This window comes from Podarcis raffonei, chromosome 3 (assembly GCF_027172205.1).
Source record: "Podarcis raffonei isolate rPodRaf1 chromosome 3, rPodRaf1.pri, whole genome shotgun sequence".
Lineage (NCBI taxonomy): Eukaryota > Metazoa > Chordata > Lepidosauria > Squamata > Lacertidae > Podarcis > Podarcis raffonei.
Genome location: NC_070604.1, coordinates 71,699,644 through 71,711,353, shown reverse-complemented (window position 1 = coordinate 71,711,353; position 11,710 = coordinate 71,699,644). Strand labels below are relative to the sequence as shown.

Here is an 11,710-nt window from a genome sequence, read left to right as displayed (position 1 = left end):
TGGGTCATACAATTGCAGCAGTACAGTTTTATGAAGGACAGAAGCATGAACACAGGAAGTTGAAAAGAAAACTGAAGAGTGATCACGGTAGTATTCAGATCTCTGTCTCTTACTAATTTTATTAAAAGAAAGGCCAAGAGTTTCATTACTCACATGCGTCTGTTTACAAGGCATCATAGAAGAACATTTTTAAGGAGCACAGTGTCGAACAGATCACCTTGAGTGGAAATGGAGGGATGAGGGAAACAAAGGTAAAGCAAGGATGTCTTATTTCCATCAATCACTTGCCTCTGAAGCCTTCTCTACAGAAATAAGGTTAACATTTATTTCCAGATCACTGGCATAGGAAGATAAATATTTTAGAAGGCACATTTCTAGTCTGGTGCGCAGATTTCTAGACCACCAGTCTCAACAGTCAAATATGAGCGGGCCCCTCAGTTCAATCATCTATTGCTTCACAATAGCTAGAGACCTTGCCCAGACTTTTGCTTCACTGGGATGGAGTTGCTTCAGTCTACTGGTCTTGCCCGTAGTCCAAGAGGTATGTCTGGTCCAGGAGAAGATAAAACCATGACCACTCAGAAAGATATGCCTTCTGGAAAGTCAGACACAGAGCTGAAGTCTTGGAGCTGAGGGTGTCACATTCCCTTCTCTCATTCTTCTCCTGTTTTGATCCTGAGTATGGGTTGTCCTGGGGTGCCCTGCTGACATTCATAGGAAAACAGTTGCTCATTTCCCATTCGCCATTAAGCAAAGAGTAGCGTGCCCATGTTCCCAAATCATAAATATAAGCAAAATTAACAGAGGATTCAAAAGTTAGGCTGTGGAAACCAAGACACTGGGTCCTTTGAAGGAATGTTGCCTCCTGCCAAATACTGTCACTAACAAACCTGCTGCACAAAAAGAAGGGTTCATGAGGGTTTAAGGATGGCATGGGAAGTATCTTTTAGCTGTCTGGTGGGAAAATATGGCATACCATTCATGTTTTCAAGAGAGAAGCATAACTGCTTTCATGTAAAGTGATGGACAAGTAGTAAATACCTATTCCCAAGTCATGAAGGCATTCCAAAATGCCCTGAAATAATCGCTTGAAAAACATATCCTGTCATTGCTCAGACAAAAACAGTTGCTTGGATCCTAAATTACCATGAATCCCCCCTCTACCTTTCTCACAGGATAGGAGAAAGAGTTGGTTTTTGCCAGTTCTCTCTCCCTCCCTTCCCATAGTCCTCCTTGATCCCTTAAAATCTGGGCTGCCAAAAAAAGACATTGAGGTTCACATGAGCCCCTCGGGCTGCGTGTTGAACGAAAGCAGTATTATATTTTGATATTCCCATTAACTCATTTCTTCTTTCACAATAACTTTATTACATAAAAACTGAATTCCAAATTTGGTACATGCTAATAAAGTTGCCCAGTCTAGTTACCAAGTAAGATATATTATATTTTGTTACAGCTATTTATTGCAAGATGCTAGTATTTAGGTGAAAATGGGTTAGTGTGAAACTAATAATCTTAGGCTAAGATAATTACGCCTATTTCATTGTTTTCCAACATTCGGTATCAGGTATCAAATATTTCCATGCAGTAGGGCTATATAGGCAAAATGTGCTGGTGTTGTGACTATTTTCTGTTCTTTATAATTGTCCATGCAACAATTTACTTCACAATAGCAGATGCCATCTGCAGTGAGAAAATTAGCTATGTTATATTTTAAACAGGGGCACCTGCAGGAAATAATAATCAATGACAGCCTTCCTCAACCTGATGCTCACCTGCTATTTTTGATGATGATGATATATTTTCACCCTGCCCATCTGGCTGGGTTTCCACAGCCACTCTGGGTGGCTTCCAACAAAATATTAAAAATACAATAAAGCATCAGACATTCAAAACTTCCCTAAATAGGACTGCCTGCAGATGTCTTCTAAAAGTCAGAAAGTTGTTTATTTTCTTGGCATCTGATGGGAGGGCATTCCACAGGGCAGGTGCCACTACCGAGAAGGCCCTCTGCCTGGTTCCCTGCAACCTCACTTCTCGCAGGGTGGGAACCGCCAGAAGGCCCTTGGAGCTGGACCTCAGTGTCTGGGCTGAACGATGGGGGTGGATACACTCCTTCAGGTATACTGGGCCGAGGCCGTTTAGTGCTTTAAAGGTCAACACCAACACTTTTAATTGTGCTCGGAAACATACTGGGAGCCAATGTAAGGTCTTTCAAGACCGGTGTTACGTGGTCTCGGTGGCTGCTCCCAGTCACCAGTCTGGCTGCCGCATTCTGGATTAGTTGTAGTTTCCAGGTCACCTTCAAAGGCAGGCCCACGTAGAGCACATTGCAGTAGTCCTAGTGGGAGATAACTAGAGCATGCATCACTCTGGCAAGACAGTCCATGGGCAGGTAGGGTCTCAGCCTACGTACCTGATGGAGCTGGTAGACAGCCGCCCTGGACACAGAATTAACCTGCACCTCTATGGACTTCTGCGAGTCCAAAATGACTCCTAGGCTGTGCACCTTATTACAACTCCCATGAGCCCCATCCAGCATGGCCAGTGGACAGGGATGATGGAAGTTGTAGTCAAAATGTTTGGAGGTCACCATGTTGTGCAAGGCTGTTTCATTTGGATGAGTTATGCATACTAAGGTTTTACTGCAGAAACTGATGAAAGGCCATACCAATTTTTGTAGGCCCGTGCTCTCTAAAGAAAGACACAAAGTCCAGTATGTAGAAGAAAGCCATGGGAGAAAATTCCAAAGTGGCAAGTGGAATATTGTAATACAAACATTCTTGCCTTGACGGTTTCCTACCTCTATCACTACTTCACAGCACCATAATAATTACAATTTGTGTTTGATTTTTGGCAGGTTGAAGAGAATTGCTTCATACATTAACAGCCCCAAGATGGCAGAGTCATACTCCTTGTCTTTCCACACTATTGGTGGAGTCAAAAACCCCGCAGGACAACTGGATACTGGCTACGCCATGCAAAGAACAATTATGATAATAACTATTCCAATTTGTGCTTTAGGATTACTTGGCAATGGAATTGTCTTCTGGCTTCTTTGGAACAGGATTCAGAAAACTAACTTCACTGTGTATTTCCTGAATATGGCAGTTGCTGACCTTACTGTACTCTCCTACTATGTAACAGCTTTCGTTTTATTTTTGAAATCTGTTCCGATCAGCATATACCATTTACATATAGTAGAGTTGGTGCATTCATTTGGATTCAATGCCAGCACCTATCTGCTTACAGCTATCGCAGCTGAAAGATACCTCATGGTCTTTTTCCCAGTTTGGTATCAAGCTAGACGTCCAAAGTATCTCTCTGAAATTACGTGCACTGTTTTATGGGGTCTGTCCGGCCTGATGTCACTGGTGTTGTATTGTGCCTGCTATCTACAATTTGAGTCCACGGTCAACGAAAAGAACACAAGTTGTGAGCCTTCAAGAATGTTCAGAGTGATATTCAACCTCCTTGTTTGTCTTCCCATCATGGTCTTTTCCACTTTGATCCTTCTGATCAGAATGCTGAGGACAGAGCAAACGCCTCCGGCAAAGCTGGACATCACCATTGTGGCCACAGTTCTCCTCTTTATTCTGTTTGCTGCTTCCGTGAGGATCATTGATATCATGGCACGTTGGGTTCCAACCATACATGTACCCGTGCTCTTTTTAATCTTACATTTTCTTGATTCCATAGACAGCAGTGGAAACCCTTTCGTGTATCTTTTTGTTGGATATACAACAAAAGGAGAGGTTGGCGACAAGCCCATCCAGACATATCTTGAGAGAGCTTTCTTGGATGAAGGAACTGAAAGTGCTCCAATGAATACAGGAAAGGCTGTGACCTGGGCCTCAGACATAAGATAGAAAGGATTATATGTAGAGGTATATTGCAAAATTATTCTACACGTGGGAATACTAGCTCCAGAATAAATGTATTACAGATACTTTAGATTCTTCCTTAATTCTAATAATTCTCTAGGCTCCCTATTCCTCACCTAGGAGTCTTCCTGGTCCTTAGCCATTTGTGCCTTGTCATGTGATAGAGAATAAGGAAAGTGAGGAAAGGACAGAGGAAAGTAGAGGTGTAAGAGTACATGAGCCTTGCTGGGGCACAAGTGAGTTGGTTGCTTCTCAAGGTGGTTCATCAACAAGCGTCTGGAAGAAAGGAAGTGAATCTTGAATACAGAGGCAGACGGTCTGCAGATGACCCAGATAAGAGATATGTACAGAGGTGTTAATGTAAAAGTGCAGCTTAAAGGTCAATAAAATATAAATTGAAAATAAGCTCCAGCTAGTAAGGACTGTTGCTGGGCCAGTGCTTCCAAAACATTTTCCTCTAGGCCACACTTTCAGAATTTTTTTTTGCTTTCAGCACACTGAATGTTTTATCAATAATAAATATTATGGAAAACAAAAAGAAACAACTCCTAGCAGTAATACGATTTATAACATACTGTAGAACACAACTACCTTATAATATGACCATGGGGCATCCAGAAAGTTTAAAACAATGCAGCTACATAAGAACATGAATCATTCATTGCCAAAATGTCATTTTAAACAAGCCCCTTACATATGTACGTTAAGTATGTATACAGACTCAATGAGAGGTGTGGGTTTGCTTTTTCTAGGTAATCTGATTTATATTAGGTCTAGTTTAAAACAAACTCTCATCAACACAAATAAGCCTTTCTCTTTTGTGATCTTCCATATTTGTCAGAGTTGAAAAAACCCTGTTCACAACAATATGTTGTGGAGAACTGTATAAGAACAGCCAATGCTCTTGAAGAGAGGTGTGAATGCTATACTATACTACACTGGAATGTTTAAATGCTTCTTTGCTCGTCCTTAATTTTCCTGCCACACTTGCTATCCTCTCCTGCCACACCCTCTGAGAACCACTGCTCTAGGGCAAGAATGAGTAGCCTGTAGCATTCCAGAAGTTGTTGTACTCCCATCAGCCCCAGTCAGCACAGCTAATGGTCAGGGATTATAGGAGTTGTTATCCAACATCTGGAGGGTCACAGGTGCCACACTCCTACTCTAGAGCAGTGTTTCCCAACCTTGTGCCTCCAGCTGTTTTTGAACTGCAACTCCCATCATCCCTGACTAGCAAGACCAGTGGCAAGGGATGATGGGAATTGTAGTCCAAAAACAGCTGGAGGCACAAGGTTGGGAAACACTGCTCTAGAGAACATGTAAAATATATGTATTAAGAAAGCATATTTACCCCATTCTCACTTTATCATTACAATTATTACCAAGTTAAACCTATTTTCTACTTCCTTTGAAATGTATTTAGTCTAAAAAATACAATTCCTTTTGCAATGAGCTGGTTTTTGAAGTGTTGCCCTTTGAAAGTATTTGCTTTAATCAGTAAGGAATGAAAAGGGGAGAAAGTTGTCTGACTTTTCAAAGAAGCAAATGTTGCTTCCCTGTGCTCTCGGTATATAATATCCCATATTCCTGCAAGTCTGTCTATAAGTTATGTCCCTTTAACCCACTTTGTGGGAATGGGCTGGAGTGGTACTAATACAAAACTGGAGAACAAGTGGGAAATTCTGTTTATCTTGCATAAAGGCATAATTGCAAGAGTCCATAACCTTTGTTTACACTTGGATCAGAACCAGGATACATATATGAGGCAATGGGCATGAGATTTGGATCAAAGAGTAACCAGGAAACAATAGAACTGGATTTGGAACAACTTCTATTCTAATATAATTACAGCAGAACTATTTTAAAAACCTTCTGTCAATGAAGCCTCTGGTGAGCAGACAGCATCTTTCCACTCACTGCTGAAACCCTCAATACTTTCCCTAGCTGCTTTAACCTTCTCCATGTTAGAAATGTAACAACAGGGGTCATTCAGTTTGTAATCTAAGGATTAATCCTGTTTTCAGTAAGCCAACTAGGCAAGAGGGAGATGTTTGGATGTGCTGCTTAGCAACTAGGTTGGGTGGCATGATGCTTACTAAGGTACCGCATGCTCTAATTGATCGTGTATTTCTGATATAGTTTCCCTCCTGTATTTGAAGTTATATGTCTTCCTGTTATGAACAAAGTTTGAATTCAGAACAAGAAGATGTCTCTGTTTATTTCTCCTTGTATTATATACTGTTTTCGTCAAGTTTCCTTCAGTAAAGTGTTATCAGTTCCTTTTCTCTCTGGACTCCGTCTTCATTATTACCTACCTGCATTTATTACTTTTTTATATATAATGGAAGCTGCCCAGAGTGGTTGGGGAAACCCAGTCAGATAGGTGGGGTATAAATAAAAAATGAAATCTGGAAATCTGGTAGGAACTGTTTATCCCCCTGCAGAGAGCCATGTGTGCGTTTGAATTTTGTTCGTGTGTTTTTTCCCTAACTTACCACTTCTGAAATAAACTACAGCTTTTTAAAAAAATCATAAAATGATTTTTAAACTGTTGAGGAAGAGAAATTACATTGACATAGAGTACAGTGAAAAGCACGGGCCCCACAAATGAAATTCTGCTCCTGGGCCTCTGCAAGTCTTAAAAAAGCCATGACTGAGGGTGATAAAATTGTGGATGTTGCCACACTCCAGAAAACAGTTGATGTGAGGTCATAAGATTCTTACATTCCATTTATTACATAGGAACACATCACCACAGTGCTGTGGTTCATACTTTTGAAGTATTAAGCTCCTGAGAAGAGTAAAAGAGTGCCCCCCTAAGGTTGAAAAGACAACTGGAGGTTAACTATAATGGTAGCATTTATTTGCTTATCTTGAAGCTCATTATTTTATGCTTGTTGGTGTTTTAAAATGTTTTTAATGATTTAACTATGCTTATATTTTATTTATCATTTTCATTAGTCACATCATTACATGTCTTTAACAAATGTCCTGGGAATTTGCTAGACTGAATTTGATCCCCCCCTCCTAAGAACCTTCAGTCATAACCATGGTGTTGGGTAGATCACTGTACACCTTTTGTACATGCACCTTTTGTACTGTGATGAGGCCTGGGTATAGCTGTGGCAGCGTCAGAGGAGAAAGCAATTGTACAGATGGAATTGCATTTCCATCCAACACCTGTCCCTGACATCTTCTCTCCAGAAGATGCAATTGCGTTACATTACCTTGGAGTCAAACTCCCACAAACTGGAAACATAGTGGGAACTCCACAGATGAAACAGATGGCAAGAAAATTCGCTTCTGCTCAAACCCCAAAGAAGGACCCCCTCTAACCAGAAGCCCTTGTGCCACAAGAGCTGCTGGACAACCCTTGCAACCATATTTGCAGCCCCCTTCCTCAGATTCCAACAACTCCGTTTCAGAACTTGTGACAGAGTCAAGGTACTCCTAAAACTTCCAGAGCCAACATGTGAAAAATTACCCAGGCAAGGAGCTAAGCACTCTGTCTGCGCAGCCACATTTATAAACCTTCAGTGAGTTCCAGATCTTTGCTGGATCAACAGATCAGCCTACTCTATTTGGATGACTGCATGTATTTGAAAATGTTGCCTTCTTTCTTGCCTTTTGTGGCGATCACACAGGGTCCCTGGATGTTTGATGGTCTATTGATCTCTGTGCCACCACTGTGATTGCCTCTTCGCTGCCACCAACCCCTTTCTCACGGGTACACACGGAGTCCAGACAGTTGTTAACATTAACAAATAAGTCAAGATATGGGGCCCTTAGCAGGAAAAGCCTATAACCAATTGCTGTCACTAGTAAACCCATCTTGGCTGCACAAATTGAAAGGTGTGTCAGAGCCCAAGGCTCTTAAGGCACTTTCAGGGCTGGCTTGTTTGAAACCTGGTAACTCTCATTTCAGATGAAACAGAAAGCTGTGCTGAATTGGAGATGCCTGGGTTGGACTGCTGCACATTGTGAAGAGAGGAGGGAAAGAGCTGCATGAGCAAAAGGTGTGTGCACACCTAAGCTTATTAGGAGAGGAATGATGGTCTGAACTGGGATATTTTGCACATTTAGATATCCTGAAACAGAAGTTTGGATCATGGAAGTTAGCCAAATGGCATCATGTACGTGTGTGTGTGTGTGTGTAATTATGAGGAAATTGCATACCCTGTCACTCACTTCATTAAAAAAACCTGAGGGTGTGATTGTTCTAAAATGAGTTCGTTCTTGCGAGTTGCTCAATATGTTTCCAGTGCAAGGTAGGCTGTATTTTCTTACCCGCAACAGCTAGATGACAGAGCACTGGTACTTGATAGAAACTGAACCACCATAAAGCCTCATTGCTATGTAAAGCAATATTGACTATTTGAATGCTTTTCTGCATATGAGTATATTTGGTACAAAACATTTCCTTGCAGAAGGGTTGTATAGCTGAAACATATTCAAATTTGACTCAAAATAAAAAAAATTCCTTCCAGTAGCACCTTAGAAACCAACTAAGTTTGTTATTGGTATGAGCTTTCGTGTGCATGCACACAAAAGTTCATACCAGTAACAAACTTAGTTGGTCTCTAAGGTGCTACTGGAAGGAATTTTTTTATTTTGTTTCAACTATGGCACACCAACACGGCTACCTACCTGCTACTCAAATTTGACTTTCCTATTCATCTTTTGCAGATGACTTCTGGAAAAATCCAGTACTGACTGTAATTTCTGTCTGTACTGAGAAAACAGGTACAGAATCCTTCAAACATGTAGATCTGGGGTGCATTATCTTCTGGAGGTTGTGATATTTTAGGGGGAGTATCTGGATGGTTGATACCTGCTAGGGTTTACCATAGAAGCAGCGAAAGGCAACAGAAAATTGTGTAATGATAAAGCACCCCCGTGTCATCTAAATGAATGCAGAAAGCCCCTGTACCGAGGAAGGAGCCTAGGGAGGAAAATAAATTCCGGTTTAGCCTTTATTAACCAAAGCTTTGGAGAAGGAACTTGCAACCCACTCCAGTATTTTGCCATGAACACTCCATGCACAAAAGGAGAAGCTTTGAGAAGAAATTCCAAGGCATCCTCTGATTCATGGGGTCACAGAGAGTTGAGCACGACTAAGACGACTGAACGACGAACCAAAGCTTATGGGACTGGAATATTGTCTGTCAAGTGATCTTCTTGGATGTTTTCTACCTCTATCACTACATCTTACTAATGACAAATTGTGTTTGATTTATAGCAGGTGAAGAATTGGTGGACACATTAAGGCCATGGCAGATGCAATTGCTTTGTCTTCCCACACTGCTACAATCAATACAATTTATGCACAACTGGAGAACTGGGCAAAGCAGCAATATTTCTTGGAAACAATTATCATTTTATCTATTCCAACTTGCATCTGGGGATTAATTGGGAATGGAGTTGACTTCTGGCTTCTTTGCTTCAGGATCAAGAGGACTAGGTTCTCAGTTTATATTCTCAATTTGACAGCTGCTGATCTTATTGTAAACATCTACTACATTATGGTTTTTATCATATTTTTGGCACAAATTTATGTCAATCTCTACTTTTCATGTGTAATGGAGATTATATATTTATTTGGATACAATACCAGCATCTACTTGGTAACAGCTCTCACTGCTGAAAGGTACCTCACTGTCTTCTTCCCAGTCTGGTATCAACGTCACAGGCTAAAGTACCTCTCCATCATTGTGTGTGCCGTGTTGTGGCCCTTTTCCTGCCTGGTGTCACTGGTGGCCTATATTTCCTGCTATCCAAGGTTCCTTTCATTTCACAACGAAGAGAGAGCAGATTGTACAGCTGCAACTATATTTGAAATTACAGTAACTCTTCTGGTTTTCCAACCCATCATGCTTTTTTCTACCGTAGCTCTTTGTGTCAAAATGCAAAGAGAAGCCAAGCAAAGCGCTCCAGCAAGACTTGATATCACCATCACCATCTTAGCTGTTGTATTTCTTATCTTTTCTTTTTCAATTAGAACTGTTGATGCCATCGCATATTGGTACCAAACACTAGATTCACCAGTCCCATTTCTACTTTCTCTGTTGTTTGATTCCATCAAGAGCAGCATCAACCCTTTCATATATCTTGCTGTTGGATGTTGGAAGAGAGTGAAGCCCATCCATATGTTTCTTGAGAGAGCTTTGAGTGGCAAAGCAGAGAGAACTCAAGTAGACCAAGAGGAGACTGAGAAGCATCCAGAGCCTCAAATGTGAACTGAAAAGGCTTCTAAGTCAAAGAATATAGACTGGCTTTTCTGGTTCCTGAATAAATATATTATGACTTGTTTATTTTACTGTTTGTTACTTGTAGGCTACAATACTCACCTAGGGACCATGGAAAGGTCATCTGCAGATGGGGTAACAGGGCCCTCAAATCACCAAAGAGGTGTATCTTTGCAGGATTAAGCTTCTACGAAATGCAGAAGTATGATCAAACAAGGTGGAAAAGAAAACTGGAGAGTAACCCTGGTGATACTGACAACTTTGTTTTGCTAAATAAATACTAGGCCTGTAATCCTCACTCGACATACCTGGAAGTAAGCCCCATTGAATTCAATAGGACTGACTTCTGAATAGACACAGTTGGGACTGAGCAGTAACCATGCCTTTTAGATAGGCATTGTGTCTATCTTAAAGGTATCGAAATGCCACAGCCCAGTTAGGGAATGGAGTTAAATAGTGAGCCCTGAACAACAGCTTTGCTCTGTGTGCCAAGTTGACCAGGCTTAAGATATGCAGTCGGTGCTGCTAAACAAGTTATAGCTTAGGGCCCCACTCTCTTGGGGTCCCCCCAAAAAAATTAAAGGGGGAAAAACTGGATGTACATTTCATATATATATATATATATATATATATATATATATATGAAATGTACATCCAGTTTTTCCCCCTTTAATTTTTGCTTTAGATGCCTATTAGGTCCATAAATTAGATGCCTATTAGGTCCATAAATTACCATATAGCATATATTCAACACAAAAAACAGTGACAATTTGTTGTTGACAAAGGACAGCTGGACATATAAAGGGCCCCATTCCCTTCAGTAGCTTAGGGCCTCATCAAACCTAAATCCGGCCCTGTATGCAATTCAGGAACCCTTCTTTCCAAGAATACTAGGATTAACCACCAGACCACAACCGGGGGTATATCATTGCAAGGGAATATAAGGACCAAACAAAAATGAAGGTTAAAATGGTGAATATATTACCCTACCTAGGTTGAGGGGAAGTTTGGTTTGGTGGAGTTGCCCCTCAGTGAAGAGGCAGAGGGAGGAGAGCAGCTGAGGGATTTATCACCTACTTCTGACAGTGTGGGATATGTATGGCACTGGGTCTTAGCTTACTATTCTGTAGCCCAATCCCTCAGCTGTATATTGTGGAATGGGTTTTAATAGATAGGAACAAATATATTAATTGTAATTTACCCCTCCAGGCGCCCACATGTGTGGGTTGAACAAAGTCCCATTCTTAGCAGCAAAATTGAAGCTGGCTCCCCCTTTTCATTTACCTCACTTAACAAAGAAATCAGACAACAGATGGTGGAAGCAAGCTTAAAATAGGATTTACTTATTGGTAGTCTTGAATTGGTTCTCAGCTACAGCAGCAGTAAAAACTATGCAGGTAAAATACTTATATTTACAGTAGAAAGTCTCAGGCATGTGCTTGATCTGGAGCAAGTGAACATATGTCATCCTGCCTGGCTGGTCAAAGAAATTGGGCAGCATTGAGAGAGGGTTTTTCAACCCTCTGGCAGCTATGTTATGGGCTGCTGCAGGGGACTATTTTCTCTTCAGTGCTATATAAT

The 11,710-nt window shown here is 41.0% G+C and overlaps 3 protein-coding genes across 9 annotated transcripts in view; 2 read left to right on the top strand and 1 right to left on the bottom strand.

The window, feature by feature from the left end:
- On the top strand, positions 1-3,949 carry LOC128410714 (mas-related G-protein coupled receptor member H-like). Its single transcript, XM_053382320.1, has 2 exons — positions 1-87; positions 2,861-3,949. The coding sequence occupies exon 2, from the start codon at positions 2,898-2,900 to the stop codon at positions 3,867-3,869; it is 972 nt and encodes a 323-aa protein (XP_053238295.1). The 5' UTR covers positions 1-87; positions 2,861-2,897; the 3' UTR covers positions 3,870-3,949.
- Positions 3,950-6,609: 2,660 nt separating this feature from the next.
- LOC128410715 (proto-oncogene Mas-like) lies at positions 6,610-10,195 on the top strand. Of its 7 annotated transcripts, XM_053382324.1 has the most exons (4): positions 6,610-6,737; positions 7,529-7,611; positions 7,810-7,900; positions 9,124-10,195. In XM_053382324.1, exon 4 carries the CDS (start codon positions 9,155-9,157, stop codon positions 10,118-10,120), a length of 966 nt encoding a protein of 321 aa, XP_053238299.1. In that variant the 5' UTR covers positions 6,610-6,737; positions 7,529-7,611; positions 7,810-7,900; positions 9,124-9,154; the 3' UTR covers positions 10,121-10,195. The 7 variants fall into 7 exon arrangements, 5 of the variants coding, with proteins under 5 accessions (XP_053238299.1, XP_053238297.1, XP_053238296.1 ...); XR_008329586.1 differs by lacking the exon at positions 7,529-7,611 and having other exon boundaries at positions 7,810-7,904; positions 9,883-9,964; XR_008329587.1 differs by lacking the exons at positions 7,529-7,611; positions 9,124-10,195 and adding an exon at positions 8,571-9,109.
- The window catches only part of PNLDC1 (PARN like ribonuclease domain containing exonuclease 1), a 46,704-nt gene continuing 44,600 nt past the window's right edge, over positions 9,607-11,710 (bottom strand). Inside the window, exon 21 of the mRNA XM_053382311.1 lies at positions 9,607-9,710. The gene's annotated coding sequence lies outside the window, so the exon portion shown is untranslated. The remainder of the gene's footprint in view (positions 9,711-11,710) is intronic.

Coding starts and splice junctions, on each gene's coding strand:
- LOC128410715 (XM_053382326.1), top strand. CDS start 9,155: ATGGCAGATGCAATTGCTTTGTCTTCCCACACTGCTACAATCAATACA.
- LOC128410714 (XM_053382320.1), top strand. CDS start 2,898: ATGGCAGAGTCATACTCCTTGTCTTTCCACACTATTGGTGGAGTCAAA.